The sequence below is a fragment of the Alosa sapidissima genome, chromosome 8, assembly GCF_018492685.1.
Source record: "Alosa sapidissima isolate fAloSap1 chromosome 8, fAloSap1.pri, whole genome shotgun sequence".
Classification (NCBI taxonomy): Eukaryota; Metazoa; Chordata; class Actinopteri; order Clupeiformes; family Clupeidae; genus Alosa; species Alosa sapidissima.
Genome location: NC_055964.1, coordinates 21,416,108 through 21,435,185, shown reverse-complemented (window position 1 = coordinate 21,435,185; position 19,078 = coordinate 21,416,108). Strand labels below are relative to the sequence as shown.

General features: G+C 40.3%; 2 protein-coding genes and 1 long non-coding RNA gene across 7 annotated transcripts; 1 reads left to right on the top strand and 2 right to left on the bottom strand.

The window, feature by feature from the left end:
* Positions 1-115: 115 nt before the first annotated feature.
* Positions 116-11,341, bottom strand: LOC121715105 (UDP-glucuronosyltransferase 2B15-like). 3 transcript variants are annotated; one of them, XM_042100472.1, is made up of 8 exons: positions 10,522-11,341; positions 6,540-6,542; positions 2,318-2,941; positions 1,909-2,057; positions 1,451-1,582; positions 1,067-1,154; positions 630-849; positions 116-421 (listed from the first exon to the last, which is right to left on the bottom strand). In XM_042100472.1, the coding sequence occupies exons 1-8, from the start codon at positions 11,237-11,239 to the stop codon at positions 136-138; spliced, it is 2,220 nt and encodes a 739-aa protein (XP_041956406.1). In that variant the 5' UTR covers positions 11,240-11,341; the 3' UTR covers positions 116-135. The 3 variants fall into 3 exon arrangements, with proteins under 3 accessions (XP_041956406.1, XP_041956405.1, XP_041956404.1); XM_042100471.1 differs by lacking the exons at positions 6,540-6,542; positions 10,522-11,341 and having other exon boundaries at positions 1,909-2,109; positions 2,318-2,390; XM_042100470.1 differs by lacking the exons at positions 116-421; positions 630-849; positions 1,067-1,154; ... (2 more) ...; positions 2,318-2,941; positions 6,540-6,542 and adding exons at positions 7,349-8,341; positions 9,269-9,488; positions 9,701-9,788; positions 9,998-10,129; positions 10,236-10,384 and having other exon boundaries at positions 10,522-11,314.
* Positions 3,987-5,058, top strand: LOC121715107. The gene is made up of 2 exons (XR_006033529.1): positions 3,987-4,122; positions 4,358-5,058. It is a non-coding gene; the product is annotated as an uncharacterized LOC121715107 (long non-coding RNA).
* Positions 11,342-11,776: 435 nt separating the features above from the next.
* On the bottom strand, positions 11,777-17,167 carry LOC121715106 (UDP-glucuronosyltransferase 2C1-like). 3 transcript variants are annotated; one of them, XM_042100473.1, is made up of 7 exons: positions 16,461-16,805; positions 15,514-16,384; positions 15,203-15,351; positions 14,916-15,047; positions 14,475-14,562; positions 14,065-14,284; positions 11,777-13,499 (listed from the first exon to the last, which is right to left on the bottom strand). In XM_042100473.1, exons 2-7 carry the CDS (start codon positions 16,226-16,228, stop codon positions 13,217-13,219), a joined length of 1,587 nt encoding a protein of 528 aa, XP_041956407.1. In that variant the 5' UTR covers positions 16,229-16,384; positions 16,461-16,805; the 3' UTR covers positions 11,777-13,216. The 3 variants fall into 3 exon arrangements, with proteins under 3 accessions (XP_041956407.1, XP_041956411.1, XP_041956410.1); XM_042100477.1 differs by having other exon boundaries at positions 15,514-15,702; positions 16,461-16,794; XM_042100476.1 differs by having other exon boundaries at positions 13,376-13,499; positions 14,014-14,284; positions 16,461-17,167.
* Positions 17,168-19,078: the final 1,911 nt, after the last annotated feature.

Here is a 19,078-nt window from a genome sequence, read left to right as displayed (position 1 = left end):
TCACCAATATGAGCCAAAATCAACAAATTACAGAAAGGATTTCAAAGCATCAGAAAAGCAGCTCTCAACAAAAGCTGAAGTAAACAAATTAATAAAGGGTACAGTGCTTCAAAAGTCAAAATGAAATGAAATAGTTTACTCTTGTTTGTTTTTTCGATTTGATGATCTCAAACAGCACAATTTAAAGCAAATCTTGCAAGTTTTGAAAACGGTGAAGAGGACCAGTAGAACTATCCCAATCAAAAACGCAAACACATCAAGAGAGTGGTACTGGTACCAAGAGAGGTTATGGGCTTCTACTCTTAGATGCTTGGCCCCCTTGTTGCGCATCACATGTTCTATCCAAAACACGGCCTCATCCCTTGGCGTCTCTGGTCTGTCATGGTGTATTTTGGACAGTTTCATGGTGCTAGCTTTATACCTGTGGAACAGATGAACAATAGAAGTCAGCCAAAGTTAAAACATTATTTTTTATTTGTTTTTACCTGAAACAACTGTACCAATTCACAAACACCAAAAATAGGTCTACTGTACCTTTACTTTATACACTTACCAATATCTAACAAATCTACTGTATGTTTATCTATACCAGATATCTCATGTTAAAATAAAAAGAAATCAAAGCTTACGATGGATCATTGATCACTGTCCTCAGTCCATCCACAAGGTCTTTGGTCTGCATGGTGTTGTAGTCCATGATGACAGCAGCTCCTTTGGCTTTCATGTGCACCATGTTGTCTGGCTGGTCAGCAAACAGTGGAATACCCACCATGGGAACACCATGATATATGGCCTCATACAACCCATTGGTCCCACCGTGGGTGACAAAAGCCCTGGTTTTGGGGTGTCCTGGTAAATATTATAATTTTGCTGTATTTTGATGCCATCAAATAGTAGTAGTTATTATGGTTTCATCATTTAATGTACATACATTGGATGACAATATGCCATCAGAATTTACTTTTCCAGGGACTTTCCATGAATGCAAAGTGTTTAAGTGTGTAATTTATCAGACAACAGGAGACATCAGTACGAAATAATAATAACTGTCTTCCATAACACCCACCCAACAGGTCATTCTGTGGGATCCATTCATATAGTCTGGTGTTTGGAGCAAGAGTCTCTGGCCTCTCCCCCTGGTACCTCCACAACACCTGTTAGGTAAGGACACATTAAATGAGAGGCCAATTTAGATCCAAAACAGTCATTTACAAGAAAGTGGGGAGTGTGCTCATGTATTTATTGATTTGCTGCTTCAAAATTTACACATTGTGTTTATGGGTTTGAGTTAGTATTAGGATTGATCTCTCCCAGAGTGGAGACATGTCCCACCCCTACAGAAACAGAAATGTAGATGGCTGAACATTACTTACTTAACTTCAAACAAAAAGGTCATATTTAAGGGAATTTGGAATCATTTGACCTGCAATGGATACAGATGCTATACAACCTTCTGTGGGATTTGCCCCAAGGCCGAGGCAATGATGTTTGTCTTCTCTTTGGTGAGGGTTGCAATCATTGATCCCAAAGTGAAAATCACTATCCCATCATCCTCAGAACTCTGAACAAATTCCTCCATGTCCTTGTTGGGGGAAAAACATTACATGTCTGACTACTTCAGAATACAGACAGCTAGTAATGGACTACAGATAAACCTATTAGTAATCAATCGTCATTACAGAAAAAATATGAGGCAAAACAATAACATTTGTCATGTCACATGCAGCAGCCAACTCGTTATTTTAAAATGTTTATAAAATATGACTTAGTGAGGATATAATATCATTAAATGTTAGCATAATGTGATATTTGATTCCCTATCCCTGGCATGTGCCAATGAGGAAAAGCTAAATTAGCAAAATTAGCAATTCAAGCAGACCTGTGCAGACATATTGAATTCAGACTCACTTTTGGTAGGGGTTTGGCAGGTTTGCAGTGAATTCCTCCAATGTATTTGAAGTTAGGAAGGATGGGGCGGGGATAATCAAAGTCCCAGTATGTCCGAATCAACCAGAGGTCAGCTTTGCCCATTAGCTCACAGAAAGAGGTGGGCTTCCCTGTGGGGATCAGAGTAGGGTGGAATCAGCCAGGAAAACTATGTTTCCTTATCTGAAAATATAGGAGTAATAATAGAGACAATATACATGTAGAGACACGTGGTGGAAAAAATACTGTATATGTAGAGCATGCATAATCTGTCCAAAAGGATGTGCTACGGGCACCGCAGTATCTTGTGTAGTTGTCAGTTTGCAGACTATAAGACAAGGTCTGTGGACGTGCTCCTGCAACTTGAAGTGAGCAATCGACTGGCTCTTACCCAAAATATCGCTGTAATACTCATTATACTTTCTCCATACACTGTGGTACACAGCATCCTGCACCAGATAGAAAACAAAATTGACGAGTCTTTCAGTGAAGCTCATCTGGTCAGTGAGTTTCACCGTAGTGCCAGGAACATATGACGGTGGAGCAGGCAGCTGTCCACAGAGTCTCTCCATGGAGTTGGCCGGTGAGAAACGCAGTGAGTACACAAAGGGTATGTCCAGAATCTCAGCCAGGAGCTCGCTGCCGGCGAAAAGGGGGTCTGCGAACAGGAGGTCATATTTCTCCTGCTTCAGTTTCTCCAAGAGGGCATCTGACCGCAGAATTCCATCACAAATTTTAAGGCCAATTTCGGCATCTTTACTCAGGATTTTGTAGAGCCTCCAGTAAATCCTTACATAACTGAAATGGTCGAGTTCATACAGAGAAAATTGCAAGAAGTCGTCAAAAACCTCCTCTATTTCTGTCATGGAAATGGAGACGTTAAACAGGTGGTAGTTGTACTGTGTGTGTTCCTTGGGATTGATGAACATGGTGGCATTCTGAAACAGGATGGTGACTTTGTGGCCTCTGTCAATCAGCACATCCAGCGCAGGTTTCATGTTGATCCAGTGACTTCCTTCAGTGTGCCAGACCAAGATATTCCCACAGTTTACCGTAGGTACAACGCACAGTGCAAAAACCACGAGAAAAGCATGTTGTCCAGCTTTCATGATGGCAAATGATGGCAGTATTCCAGAAACAGTGATGTGTAGCCTAACTCTTGGCTGTGACCTGTTCTGTGTAATAATTTACTCATGAGCATGAACTTTGAGCAGTAAGGGGGTTGTAAGGTATGTGCTTGTGTGAGCAGAGGTTACTGTAATCTGATCTAGGAATACAGTATGTAAGTATACAATATATTGAATGCTGCCTGTAGTTTGGATCTGTTAACAAGAATCACTTGATGCTTATGTTGGAGCTGAGCAGACAAGCAAGTATCAATATAATATTTCATATTACAGTATACAAATGATCATACAAGTAGTCATCCTAGACCTTTTATTGTCAAGCTTTCTGAGGACACAGACATATAGATACAGACAATACCATTTTCAGGCTATAGTTGGAGGTTAGAAAGTTGTTCAATGTTGTGATGACCATCATCTCATTCTAAACACTGAAAAAAGACTTGCTATTTGAACCTACTGACTGATCAGCAGACTGGTGGACACAGCAATTAATTATGAGATAGCATCCCCCTCTCTGGATGGTCTTTTTGAGAAAGCTATACTACTAACACAGCTAGTCATATTATGAACATCTCCCACTACAGAATTCCAATTAACCCTTGTAAGGTGTTCAGGTCTGTGGGACCCATTTTTTTATGTTTTCTAAAAGAAAAAATATGCTATTTATTATTTCTTCTTACTCAAAGTCATTGGCTATGGCTCATTTTCTGTAAAGAACATGAAAAATACAGCAAGGCTGCAATGTAGAACTGTAGATGGTGGTCTATGGTGCTATTTGACTTCATTAATGTACCAGGTTGTAACACAAATTATATTTAATTGACATATCACTATAGTTATTAATTCCATCCTAACATAACTGCTCTCTCACTTCTTTAGGGTAAGGGGTTAGTAACTAGTTAGTAGTAATAACTAGTCTTGCTGATCCTAGTGTAACGGTGTTAATAAAGTGCTCCATATAGTTATTGTTAAATCCTGCTAAATGGGTCAAGACTTTTATTTTGGAATTATTCTGTACAGTAGTTGCATTGTGGGTGTCCTGCAGCAGAAGAGAAGTTAACTGCTGCAGGTAAGCTGGGCAAATGAGGGTCCGCATTAAAAGTCATTAAAAGTGTTATAAATTGTATTATATATGTCCTATATCTATTGTTAAAATCATTATGTATGTTCATCCACATAACTCGCGTTTCAGCGATGTTTTGTATTGTCTTGTAACTTTTATTTGGTTTTGTATTTTCGGTTGACCTTGAAGCAAGATTGTATGGCTTTAGTGCAAATTTTAATATCACATTTATTTTGTTCAGGCGGACCAGATCTCACTGTCTTCCCTCATGTTATATTTCCTGACCCATGCAGGTAACCGATTGTATTTGTTGTTTTGATTTTATGTTTCGTGAATGTTTTATGTTTCACTCGTAGCATGGCTAGCATTCGCGAGCTAGAATGACTAGCCATTAACGTCTTTGTAGCGTTCTAAATGCAGTACCGCTGTATCACCACAAGAGTGGAGTGTTTACCTTTTTATGAGCGCTGTTTTGCGTGTTTACTAATGAAAATAGATGAAGTAGTGTTTGTATTTGTATGTGGTATATCGAATTCACTCTCTGATTGAATGTTTGCATATTCTACTGTTTATATTTATTTTATCATACTGGATGATCACCCCCATGTAAGAATATAATTAGATCTAATTAGAAATATAACAGATTAGATATATAAGTAGTTTACTCATACAGTTACATACATTTACACATTCACACTCATGTTTTTATGCCACATTATTCCCTTTTGGAATTTATTTTGTATTATTTTATTGACACACCTCACCTCATACTGGACCTGAAATGAAATAACCATATGCTTAGATACTTAGTGTAGTAGCCTAATAGAATTGTGTCTGAGAGCAGAAGAGAAGTTAACTGCTGCAGGCGGACCAGATCTCACTGTCTTCCCTCATGTTATATTTCCTGACCCATGCAGACCAATAAACCTGCTTCATCTACCATCATCGTTTCCGAGTGTATCACCAGTAAAACACAACGCAAGTTACACTAGCACTTTCCACCTGACTCGATTGTTTAAAAAACAGCACTCACTGATGCACTTATTCTTATTGTACTAGAGCTTTTTAAAATGGTCCTATAAGTGTTGAGAGAATTGCTTTATAAAGCTTAAACTGTTAACCATGTTGTTAGTTGCTTTGGTTAAAAATGCATCAGCCAAATGTAATGTAATGTAATAACTAATAGTTGTATGGCAAAGGTATGTTTTTCCCTTTCCAAGCAGTGACACTCAGGAAGGCAGCCAACAGAAGGCACCCAGGGACCATGTCCATATGCTCAGTCTGAGTCCTGGTCAGGGACACAAAAGAAGAGTTTACCGTTTTGAGAATGAATACCTTCCCGATACAAAACATGCATGCATCCAAGGGCATAATATAAATCTAATCTACAATACAGGAAAAACAATATCATGCCAAATAATATGAAACAATGTAGTTGCATATAAGGCAAAACTCAATAATAATGATGCGAGTGCCTGAGTATTCTTGCACCGAGCTGCACAGGCACATCCACATGCCCCACTACAAAATATTCCACTTTTTTGACATCGACACTGCCTGGTACTGCACTGACTTCCACTTTCCTTGCATCCACATATCGTCAGCTCCAAGCACCTGGCCTGTACAGGTTCTTTGGTTAAAAGCTGGGGGACAAGCATTCCATCCTTCATGTGCCAATCACAACTGGTTGGTAAGGGCAACTGTGGATGGGTCCTCAGGTACTCACATCATTATTATTGAGTTTTGCCACATTATATGCAACTATATAGCCTGACGAGCCAGACCCACATTAAAATGTAGGGTCTGGGAACTCACCGTTCGCAGTGCTCAGTTCGAGGGGCGGGATAATCGGTTGTCTTTCAAATTTCCTCTGCACGCAATAGGACAGCGCTAGAACGAGTCCCATGCGTTTTCCCACTAGCGGAGCTAGTTGGCTAGTTCAAACTTTTGCTAGACTAGCCCTGGCAGCTGCCGCTAGGGTGCGTCTAGATTTCTAGGCTTGCAACTATATTGTTTCAGATTATTTGGCATGATATTGTTTTTCCTGTATTGTAGATTAGATTTATATTATGCCCTTGGATGCATGCATGCATGTTTTGTATTGGGAAGGTATTCATTATCAAAACAGTAAACTCTTCTTTTGTGTCCCTGACCAGGACTCAGATTGAGCACATGGACATGGTCCCTGGGTGCCTTCTGTTGGCTGCCTACCTGAGAGTCACTGCTTGGATGGGGAAAAACATACCTTTGCCATACGACTATTATATAGTTATTACTACTAACTAGTTACTAACCCCTTACCCTAAAGAAGTGAGAGAGCAGTTATGTTAGGATGGAATTAATAACTATAGTGATATGTTAATTAAATATAATTTGTGTTACAACCTGGTACATTAATGAAGTAAAATAGCACCATAGACCACCATCTACAGTTCTAAATTTCCGCCTTGACATTAAAGAATTATAACTTGTGCAGTATTGCACTGTCTCTCTCTACAAGCTTTAAACTTGGCTTGACTCATTCCCATAGATAGGGGTACTGATTGATAGAGGTTTTGGGATATTATGCTATGTTTCCAAGCTGATATTCACTTTGAAAACTGGTTCTCTTTAGGCAGAGATTGTTTTTTTCATGTTCTAGTTCTGTTGTCTCATACACTGTACAATGAATGTCAATTCTGACACTTCTGCAGACAGCCCATGTGTGTTAGCTTTCATTTGATACCTTTTTTATGTATATGGTCCTTGTGGTTGTGGAGATATTCACACAAAAAGTCACACAAAAAAAATTCAGCTTGACAACCACCCTAATTTCTTACCTGTGTGCCGGTGTCTTCTACCTAAGGAATATAGGTACATACGTATACTATAGGTATGCTGTATGTTTGATATTGCATTAGTTGAAGAGGTGTCTGTTCCATTTAGGTAGTGGAGTGTCCCCTTCCAGACTCTTTGGGAAGAGATGAGGGTGCATCAGGGATGGATTACTGCATGGGCCTACCGGGCCCAGTTGCCCAAGGGGTCAGGGGGCCCTGAAGCCCAAGCCTTTGCATGGAATCATTGCCTCAATATCAACAAATCAGGATGTAGGCTATGAATCTGATTGAATTTAGTATTGGCCATCCCCAAAATGCACTAGAATACAGGAAATCACATCAAACAAATTAAAAAATTTCTTTACAGACCTTACCATATGCATAGATCTAACCAGTAACTTAGGACCTCAATTTGCTTGGTATTTTGAACTTTTATTTATTTTTAAGACAATATAGACATGTATGGCCTACAGTATACAGTATGCAGTCATAAAATACTAGACAGGATTCCAATTAAACACACAAAAAGATACCTGAGTGGTAAACAGTCATTAGTGCCACTTATAATCTGCTGCTGGACCACCATCATCTTTAATTTAATTTGTTGTGAACATTAGGGTCAAAACAGAAAATATTATTAATATGAAGAAGTATAACTAAATAAAAGTAAAAATGGTTTGTTCCACAATTTGCAAAATGGTGGTGCGTTTTTGTAGGCCACCCGTAATGGATGGCTGGAAAACCAATGAGCAAAACGCCAGCGGACCAAGACCCCTTGCAATCTGGTAATGAATGTCACATTCAAGACATAAGGTAAGTGAAATTAGCAGCTGTATTTGAATGTGTTTATGTCCTTCTATAGTACTTGTTTTGGCACTTATTTGTGATATGGACCGTATGTCTGCTATTGCACTATAATGATTAGTATTTAATGGTGTAGCCTTCATACATTTTCTTGAATCGTGAATAAAGCACAATCTGTATGCATTACACAGATCAGAATTTGGTCATCATAAACAAGCAACAATTAAAATGGTTAAACATGTCTGAAGAATGGAACAAGATTAGGTTTTATATCTACTGTACCACATACAAAAGACATGTTCAAATTCAGTGCAAATATCATTCACTCTTGTTTGTTTTTTCGACTTGATCTCAAACAGCACAATTTAAAGCAAAACTTGCAAGTTTTGAAAACGGTGAAGAGAACCAGTAGAACTATCCCAATCAGAAATGCAAACACATCAAGAGAGTGGTACTGGTACCAAGAGAGGTTATGGGCTTCTACTCTTAGATGCTTGGCCCCCTTGTTGCGCATCACATATTCTACCCAAAATACAGCCTCATCTCTTGGCATCTCTGGTCTGTCATGGTGTATTTTGGACAGTTTCATGGCGCTGGCTTTATACCTGTGGAACACATATGCAGTAAATTATTTTGTTGACAAAAATTAAAATGCTGAATGTTGTCACTCTGACGCCTACATAGGCATACTATAGACAGTACCATAATAAAATGCTGTTTACACAGTTTGGTTCTTTGTTTCAGGACATTATCCTTGTTTTCTTGCACCTTCTCATTTGTCCGAACTATGACATACTATACAGAAAACAGGACCTACTATCATCCATGATTTATAATAGAGCAAAAACAATTAATGGATTAATACTAAGTTATTGCCTCCCTATTCCTCATATAAAATTAATATCTTTGGGGTGTGGATAAAACAGAACATTTCACAATGTCATCTCAGGCTTTGGAAAACACTGATCAATATTTTTAGAACAAACAACTAAATTATCGAGCAAAACAATCGACAGATTAATCTACAATGAAAATAATCATTGGTTGCAGATCTAATATTATTATTTTAGGTCTAAAAGTATTTATTTGATAAGCGACTGCACCACAATTGAATTTATCCATTTTCAACCAAAAATTGTATCAGTTCACTAATGTATATCTAGCCTGGCTAACGTCAGACCTCATCTCATTGAGATGGGGCCTGGGAACTAGACATTCATTTTCTCGTATTTGAAACGTGGTTTACGAATGCCCAGAGCCGTTTATTGGGCGCTAGGAATGTCTATCAGATGCGTCTATACGTAGCTCATAATGGCTTCGGTGTGTCGTCATTGTCTTGCTGCCCTCCTTCAGTTCTGTGATTGGTCCCATAACTGAGGCGAAAATTTGCTCCATGGAATCCAGGCTGCCTAGCAGCGTGAATAAAATCGCGCGCATAAGGCAGCATGGGAAAACCCAGGCTAATGTATATCAAAATGTTTAATGTATTTAGAGAGAGAAGATATACAATAAGGTGATGAATTAAGCCTTACGATGGATCATTGATCACTGTCCTCAGTCCGTCCACAAGGTCTTTGGTCTGCATGGTGTTGAAGTCCATGATGACAGCAGCTCCTTTGGCTTTCATGTGCACCATGTTGTCTGGCTGGTCACCAAATAGTGGAATACCCACCATGGGAACACCATGATATATGGCCTCATACAACCCATTGGTCCCACCGTGGGTGACAAAAGCCCTGGTTTTGGGGTGTCCTGGTGAAGTGAAAAATATAATTTTGTGACTTCATTAAATGATAGGATTACTGTTTTTTCAACAATTACCTATATTGGAATGCATAACATTGTATCATCAGCATTGTTTTCCAGGGACTTAATTTCCATGATTGCAAAGTGTTGGAATCTATCAGATGAACAACAGGACACATCAATAATCACTGTCTGCCTCCCATAAAAATGACACTCACCCAGCAGGTCATTCTGTGGGATCCATTCGTACAGCCTGGTGTTTGGAGCAAGAGTCTCTGGCTTCTCTCCTTTGTACCTCCACAACACCTGTTAAGTAAGGCCATAAGGACCAAGTATACAGCAAAACAAATGAAGGTCATATTCAAAACAATCCTAACACAATATTGATTTTATTCTGTGTCCAGATTAAACTTCTGCATTGTTCCTTTAAAGCGGATTGCAACAACTTGCAAGCCCCTTTGTGTTTTAGAAAGAGTGTAAACAAATTATTCACATTATTGATAAGAATATACAACCTTTTGTGGTATTTGCCCCAAGGCAGAGGCAATGACATTGCTCTTCTCTTTGGTGAGGTTTGCAATCATTGATCCCAAAGTGAACACCACAATCCCATCATCCCCAGAACTCTGAACAAACTCCTCCATGTCCTTGTGGGATGAAAACATTATGCTCGTAACCTTAATCATACTTATCACCACATAATAATAAAAAAGCTCAAACAGATTGACATGTGGATGGTGAATTCAGGCTCACCTTTGGTAGGGGTTTGGCAGGTTTGCAGTGAATTCCTCCAACGTATTTGAAGTTAGGAAGGATGGGCCGGGGATAATCAAAGTCCCAGTATGTCCGAATCAACCAGAGGTCAGCTTTGCCCATTTGCTCACAGAAAGAGGTGGGCTTCCCTGTGGGGATCAGAGAGGGGTTAACAGTGGTAAGGGTGGGATCAGCTGGAAGCTATATGCAGTTCCATGGTTGCCCACTGAACATGATGTGCTGCACTCCGACTTATTGCACCTCTGAAGTTGATCATGACTCTTACCCAAAATTTCAGTGTAATACTGATCATATGGTCTCCACATAAGGCTGTACATAGCATCCTGTACCAGATAGAACACAAAATTGAGGAGCCTTTCAGTTAAACTCATCTGGTCAGTCAGTTTGACCATAGTGCCAGGAACATATGACGGTGGAGCAGGCAGCTGTCCACAGAGTCTCTCCATGGAGTTGGCCATTGAGAAACGCAGAGAGTACACAAAGGGTATGTCCAGAATCTCAGCTACCAGCTCACTGCAGGGATGAATAGGATCAGCGAACACAAGATCATATTTTCCCTGCTTAAGTTTCTCCATGAGAGTATCTGACCGCAGAATGCCATCACACATTCTAAGGCCAAAGTCTGAACTTTTCATCATAAGTTCATGGAGCTTCCAGTAGATTTTCACATAACCCGAATGGCCAAGCTCATACAGAGAAAAGTGGAAGAACTCCTCAAAAAACTCCAGCATTTCAGAGATGTCGATGGATGCATTAAACAAGTGGTAGTTGTACTGTGCGTGTTCCTTGGGATCGATGAACATTGAGACATTGTGAAACAGCATGGTGACATTGTGACCTCTCTCAATCAGCGTGTCCAGCACAGGCTTCATGTTGATCCAGTGACTTCCTTCAGTGTGCCAGACCAAGATGTTCCCACAGTTTACCGTAGGTACAACGCACAGTGCAAAAAGGACTAAAATAGCACATTGTCTGGTTTTCATGATGGCAAATCCAGCAGGTTTGGATCAACAGTGTCTGTATCTCTTGGCAGCTATCCGTTTTGTTCAAACATTTACTAAATAGCATGAACTTTGTGCAGGCGTCCGTCCGACTTAAAGGCACAGTGTGTTTGGGTATGTGACAAGTCTAATATTGCATTTATTTTTTGAATTTTACATTTAAGATCTGTTAAAAACAAACCCAGTTGATGCTTGTACGGTGTTAGTTACCTGTTGAGTTACAGGTGCTTAGTTGTGCAGACAAACAAGCAAGAGTAGGGATCACTATCTATGCTTTCAATGCATTGGTACATGCCTACGCCACTTCCCAAAGAGGCTGGAAGATGAGGCCGTACTGCCTCGGAAAAGACACTGGTAAATGAACGAGTGACAATATCAGGCCTATGACTGCTATGTGCATGGAATGCAGTTGCTCTTTATTTTGAACTTAACTTTTATTTGTTTTGTGTTTATTATTTTAAAGGGAAAATATGCAGATACTGTATAAGCAGACGTCTCAGACATCATAAACCAGTGGGCCCATGAGAACCAGACATCGTATTTCATATAAAGTATGAATATAATATATAGTCATCAACAAAGATGCTCCACAAAGATGTGTGAGGATGATTGGACAAGCAAGGCAAGTTTACATTTCATACACAGGGTCAGTTCAAGGTACTTGACATAAACAAAAGCAAAGAATAGTAAATAAAAGCATAAAAGGGCAATAGCTTAAAACTTTAATGATCCAATTCTCTGAAATTGCCATTTTTGCACTTATGGACACACACCGATATTTGTAGCTATAGTTTGTAGGTTAGAATAGTTGTGCAATAGTCTGATAATTTCTATCTAATACTGTAGGAAACACAATAATAATAAACAAATATAATAAACAAATAATGATCCTCCACTACGTGTTACTTAGGGTTCATACATTCTTATAAATACTAACATAGGTGTACATATTGACTGTAATCTGTATTGGAATGCCCATGTAAAATTCTGTATATGCACTAAGGTCTAATAGTAGTTCTACCTCTAATGAAAATCCAAGGTGTTTAGGGTTGGGTAGACAGTGCTGATGTTTTCAGGCCTTGATAGAGAGTGCAATATATTTAAAAACAGTTTTGCAGTTTCTTTTAATATAATATTATGTTTTAGAGATACAAAATACATTTAAAATGCATTTAAAAAGCAAACAAATGCAGTGCAAATACCACTCATGCTTGTTAGTTCATTTGGTTTGATCTCAAAGGGAAACTTGCATGTGTGGAAGAGGGAGAGGACCAGTAAGAGTGTGTGTGTGTGTGTGTGTGTGTGTGTGTGTGTGTGTGTGTGTGGTGTGTGTGTGTGTGTGTGCATACACAACATGGCGGCAGGAGCCACTGCTACCACACCACTCCAACACATCCACACCCGTCATGACTGTTGGCGAAAGCACAGGGAAGTAACAGTTGCAGCTTTGGTATGGAAAGCATCAAGCTCTGGATTGCAATGTGTATTATTGCAGTGTTATAGTTGGCGAAAAAATATATAGCACAAAGCATTCTGTTTTTTCAGACCTCTCTAAACTTGTATACTTCCATCAGTGTTTGGATCTGTAAATTCTTCAGAGTTAAAGTCCTAATGAAGGCATTACAATGTGTGTGTGGTTTTCCTCTATTGTATGTGAATTTAGGCTGCCAGTCTTTAAGGAGAATGGAGGACGAGTTGAAGAAAAGGGATCAGTGTCTATGTCAGAGGTATTGTATGGGGAAATGACCTGATGGAATGGACTTATAAAAAACAATCATTTAGATGACTTCAGAGCAAGAGAAAAACAGCCCTTGACACCAACTCAAGAAAACTTGAGTAAATAAAAGTTCAAGTAAATAAAATGTATAAACAGTGCTGCAGCTATTTGGAGCCAGATCTGGTTTTAAAACTCCCCAAATACACTGAGAAAATGCAAATAAAAAATCCTATAAAATTGATTCACTCTTGTTTGTTCTTTTGATTTGATCTTAAACAGCGCCTCCTGAAACAAACCTGGCAAGTCTTGTAAACCACAAAGAGAATCAGTATAACTATCCCAATAAGAATGGTGAATGCATCAAGACAGTGGTACTGGTACCAAGTGAGGTTATGGGCTTGTACTCTTAGATGCTCCGCCCCCCTTTGGCGCATCACATGTTCTATCCAAAACACGGCCTCATCCCTTGGCGTCTGGGGTCTGTCATGGTGTATTTTTGACAGTTTCATGGCACTGGCTTTATACCTGGAACAGAGAAAATAATTGACTGATTTATCTACAACAGAAAATAATTAGTTTAGGTGCAGCTCATTGTTGGTTTAAAAGCACTTAATTAACTGTAGACTGCACCTCTGAACTAACCTGGAAATCCAGAGTTCTCGCGAGAGCACAATTTGAATTTGCTCAGCGAGTCATTCTGGCAATGAGTAACGATGCTCATAACCTATGCCCATGGAACCAAGCTGCACCAATCACATCGGTATATCTGATATAGGCGGACCAGAGGCGAGCTAAACAGATGACGACAGCGCTGCAACGTCGACGTCCGGAATAAGCCAGTAAAAATTGGTCGTAGTGTTATCCAATTGCGTGCAGTGATATTTTCTAATGCATGCTTGGTGACGCCCCCCGAGTTGGGACATTTTCATTACTCATAGCCAGACCCTTAAATCTTTCTAGATTTTGGTCTGGATTTCCAGGCTACCTCTGAACCATAATTTCACTGAATTATTTTTCTACCAAAATCAAAATATTCCACCTTTACTGAGACAGAAGGTCTACAACAAGGAGAGGATGAATTAAGCCTTACGATGGATCATTGATCACTGTCCTCAGTCCGTCCAAAAGGTCTTTGGCCTGCATGGTGTTGAAGTCCATGATGACAGCAGCTCCTTTGGCTTTCATGTGCACCATGTTGTCTGGCTGGTCACCAAATAGTGGAATACCCACCATGGGAACACCATGATATATGGCCTCATACAACCCATTGGTCCCACCGTGGGTGACAAAAGCTCTGGTTTTGGGGTGTCCTACCAAAAACACACAAATGCAAACACAAACAAAGTAATGTTGCTGCATTGTGTCATTTAAACATTTATTCAGCTCTTAATCTGTGCTGTGTCTGGGACTTGATGCCATGACGGTTATGTTTTTGTTGTATGGTCTATCAGATGACCTACAGGACACATAAGTAGCACACCATCACTGTATGGCACCCACCCAGCAGGTCATTCTGTGGGATCCATTCGTACAGCCTGGTGTTTGGAGCAAGAGTCTCTGGCTTCTCTCCTTTGTACCTCCACAACACCTGTTAGGTAAGGACCAGCACAGCACCATAAATGGACAACAGACAAACCTTCCTTATGCATGACACTACATCTACTGTATGTGGACTGCACTATTGAGATGCTCCTTAAAGCATTAAAGCCCCATTTTGCTAGCATTTGTATTTGCCCCTTTCATTGCACTGGATATCCCTCTAGCATCATTTTCACAGTGCAGGATTCCATTAATGACTGCCCTGCACATTGCAAAGTAATGCAAAGGGGGAACAAATGTGTCAAAAAGTGATGCCACTCTCTGTTATAATTCAGTTTATCATTAAAGGTAAAAGGTAAAATTCAACAGTTAGACCTGCCATGGATTTTGATGCTAACCAACCTTCTGTGGGATTTGCCCCAAGGCAGAGGCAATGACATTGCTTTTCTCTTTGGTGAGGTTTGTGATCATTGATCCCAAAGTGAACACCACAATCCCATCATCCCCGGAGCTCTGAACAAACTCCTCCATGTCCTTGTGGAATGAAAACATCAGGTAATTAGTACCTTTTTACATGAAAGTGGAATGGATAAGCAGCCCTAATGATATGGTATTTGGAAACTTCATCAAAAGAAAGCACATTAAACAGACTTACAAAGAGATGTGTGAGAGAGTGAATTCAGACTCACCTTTGGTAGGGGTTTGGCAGGTTTGCAGTGAATTCCTCCAACGTATTTGAAGTTAGGAAGGATGGGGTGGGGATAATCAAAGTCCCAGTATGTCCGAATCAACCAGAGGTCAGCTTTGCCCATTAGCTTACAGAAAGAGGTGGCATTCCCTGTAGGGCAGAGAAGGGTGGACATTGGTAAGGGTGGGATCAATTGAGAATGCTGTGTTTCCTCTGTAGTATCTTGTGCAGTTCTACATTCGACCACTAAATGGCACAATTAAGCTCTGTGCTCACATTTGGTGCACCTTTGAGGTCAACCATGACTCTTACCTAAAATGTCACTGTAATATTGATCATAACGTTTCCACGTGAGACCAAATGTTGTGTCTTGCACCAGATAGAACACAACATTAATGATTCTTTCAATGAGGGTCATCTGGTCAGTCAGTTTGACCATAGTGCCGGGAACATATGACGGTGGAGCGGGCAGCATTCCACAGAGTCTCTCCATGGTGTTGGCTATTGAGAAACGCAGAGAGTACACAAAGGGTATGTGCAGAATCTCAGCTACCAGTTCACTGCAGGGATAAACAGGATCAGCGAACACAAGATCATATTTGCCCTGCTTCAGTTTTTCCATGAGAGTTTCGGACCGCAGAATGCCATCACACATTTTAAGGCCAATAGCCGAATTTTGCTCCAAAAGTTCATAGAGCTTCCAATACATCTTCACATAGTTCCCGCTGTAAACCTCATACATAAAAAAATGTAAGATCTTTTCAAAAGAGTCCTTAATTTCAGACATGGACATTGAGACATTAAACAGGTGGTGGTTGTACTGTGCGTGTTCCTTGGGATCGATGAACATTGAGGCATTGTGAAACAGCATGGTGACATTGTGACCTCTCTCAATCAGCGTGTCCAGCACAGGTTTCATGTTGATCCAGTGACTTCCTTCAGTGTGCCAGACCAAGATATTTCCACAGTTTACCGTAGGTACAACGCACAGTGCAAAAAGCACAAGAAAAACACACAGTCCTTTCATGGTGACAAATCCAACTGGTCATAAACAATGATGTTGAACTGTAAGGTGTGATCAGTTCAATGGAATAATTTATTTGCTCAGTGAGTAAAGCATGAACTTTGAGCAGAGCTGGTGAGAAAAGGGGTGTGGTGGAGTTCTGTATTCCAAACTCAAGACCTGTGGAGAAGTAGAAGTAGTTGTTTAAGTCCCAATGGCAAAGCACAAGATCAAAACAGATCATATTAATACTCACACGTTCAGAAACACCTGAGCATGGCTTCAGAACAGCACTAGGTGAGATGCCAACAGGGCTTCAAAACTGGCTGCTAAAGTGAGAGCCAGCAGATCGTGCAGGTAGGAGTGCTTGGGTTAGTTTCAGGTATCCGTCAGTCTGCTAGGAACCAGGAAGCACAGGCTCTTGGATAAACAATGGAGTGGGCAAACAGAATACGGAGCACAGGGAAAACATGAACTAGGATCTGGAAGTACTGGGCAGGACCATAACAAGTAATGTAACTAACAGAGATGAATCTGACTAAAGGAAGAACTGTATGTCAGTATACAGTTTCTTTATAACTGAGCATGGTTCTGTGAATAAAAGCATTTAGCTCTTGGATTTGAGTTACACGCTCTTCTTAGTTTAGTCTAAAATGCCCCAAAACAGACAAAATATTTGTATAAATCCACATGACCTCAGCAGCGCAGTAGGGCAATATATTGTTTAATAATACGCTTTCCTGCATGTGTATGTGACATGCTTTTCTGTGCCTTTTCTCACTCAACATGAGAGGGGATGGGAGGAGTATTCCACCATGCGAATCACGTCTGAATCACTGCTCAGGTCTCAAAAGTCTCTGTTGTTGTTTCTTTTCTCTCCCTCTTTGTGTCCACTTCATGGCTGCCTGCCCGTGCTCCACCCCACCCCCTCCGATGTCACAGCGCATTGCTTTTTGAAGTATATATTTGCCTAATCTGATTAGAATGTGTGATTGTCAGCACGGCGCCCCATAAAAACACCAGTGCTTCAGAGGAGAGGGTGCTGTCCAGCCAACAATGGGGTGGGTGGGGGGGGCCGGGGGGTACACCCCACTCCCGAGGAGTCCGCACCTGCAGTCCAGACAGAGATGGCCTCTTCTGCTGTGGCCAGATAAAACTTGAGCGGCAGAGAGAGGGGTGAGAACTAGGGGTGGGGTGAGGGTGAGGCAGGGGGGTGGGGAGAGAGAGAGAGAGAGGCTAGGGGTATCAAGAGAGCAGTGGGAATATTTTAACATGCACAGCGTGAATTGGTTTAAAGGGGGAAGAGGGGAGGGGGGATAAAGAGCTCAGGGCCCATTGGTTGGCACCCAGTTGCAGAAATGGTTTTTTTTTTCAGAGGGAAAGGGAGAGAGAGAGCGTGAGAGAATGAGAGAAAGAGAGAGTGAGAGAGAGGGAAAGAGAGAGAGAGCATGAGAGAGAAAGGCTTCTGCCACTGATCTGGTCCATTGTGATAACAGATTCAGACAGTGTGCTAGACACAGATAAGGAAATGTGCTCTCAATAGATGATTGCCCTTATACTTGGCAGAGAACAGTCAATGAGAAAGATATACTGGGGCAAAAAAGGTATTGAATACAAATTGGGATTTTGATGTTGCATACCTATTATGGAAGGTGAAAATGTTCCACCTCTTTTAATAGGTATGCAAAACCAAACTCCAGAAACCCCTGTGTTTAAACATTGTGTGTTGCAACTGATTCCACATTTATTTGATGGAAAGGACAGGACGCTCAGACGTAATGACAAATGTGAACATGGTCACCACTGTATCAATTCTGTGCTGTGTTGTGTACATTTAAAGACTACCGGTAGTTCTTCATGGTGAGACAGCAGGGTTTTTTTTCTCAAACACAGTAGAGAGATGCCAGCTTGGAATCACAGAGTACAGTGAGAGCTTATAGAAAGTTTAGAAAAAGGATTATAAAGAAGAGCTGTGAAAGCAGCAGGGATGAAAAACACTTCTGTTTAGCATAATCTTAAAACACATAAACATGGTGGCATCTATTAACAGATAATATGATAAATATGATTAGTATAAAAATATTTTGCATATGAATAATCAAAGAAGTGGTGTATAGCTTTATGCATTATGATGATGATGATGATGATGATGATTATTATTATTATTATTATTATACAAAGCTGCCAAAAAGGGGGTGGGGGACAAATGTGTAGTATATACAGTACCTAGTATTAATAACAGAAAGGGCATGCTTTTCCACCAATAGCATGACAGCTGTGATCTGATTTTTAGGGAAGCTAGTTTATGATAATATGACCTTAAGTGTTCTAATATTTTCATGCAAAAAATTCTCAAAGTGGCATTATAAGCAAAAATGGGCACTCCTAAAGACTGTTTCAAATATTTGTTGTGATATTAGCAACACAAGATGATAACAGTAATTACCACCAAGCTGTTATCATCAGATATGGTAGATACATTTTTGAAAGTAAACAATCTTTCTCCATTCATTTCAACTGCCCATGCTGATGTGAAATGACTTTGTGAGACAAGGTGAACTAGATAGTCCAAAATCTGTCCCTCTAGCCTTTTTTTAAAAATGTTTTGGAAAGGGGGCAAATAAGAGGGTGTTTGCACAGCATTTAAGGCTTGTGTACGTCTGTGTATCAGTACAAATGGCTGTTGTGTGTTTCGGTGGCGAGTCACTAATCGGTCAGTGCCGTCAGAGAAAAGAAGAGAGATGCATCACCTGTTAATTCCCAGCAGTCCTGTCCCCGGAGCGTATGTTCAGCTGCGGCGTGCCGCCCGGTTGTTTCGCACCACTAGAGGATTTAACTGTGGGGAAAAAAGATTAAACCATCACCGTGTTTACT

What these genes read in the sequence shown, in the direction of transcription:
- LOC121715106 (XM_042100473.1), bottom strand. Translation starts at nt 16,228, where the DNA reads ATGAAAGGACTGTGTGTTTTTCTTGTGCTTTTTGCACTGTGCGTTGTA. An exon ending in CTGCCAAACCCCTACCAAAG is followed by an intron (nt 15,048 to 15,202) that starts GTGAGTCTGAAT and finishes TCATTCCACAAG; the next exon opens with GACATGGAGGAGTTTGTTCA. An exon ending in CCCACAGAATGACCTGCTGG is followed by an intron (nt 14,285 to 14,474) that starts GTGGGTGCCATA and finishes TGTTTTTGGTAG; the next exon opens with GACACCCCAAAACCAGAGCT.
- LOC121715105 (XM_042100472.1), bottom strand. Translation starts at nt 11,239, where the DNA reads ATGAAAACCAGACAATGTGCTATTTTAGTCCTTTTTGCACTGTGCGTT. An exon ending in TGGGGCAAATCCCACAGAAG is followed by an intron (nt 1,155 to 1,450) that starts GTTGTATAGCAT and finishes CTTACCTAACAG; the next exon opens with GTGTTGTGGAGGTACCAGGG. An exon ending in CCCACAGAATGACCTGTTGG is followed by an intron (nt 850 to 1,066) that starts GTGGGTGTTATG and finishes AATATTTACCAG; the next exon opens with GACACCCCAAAACCAGGGCT.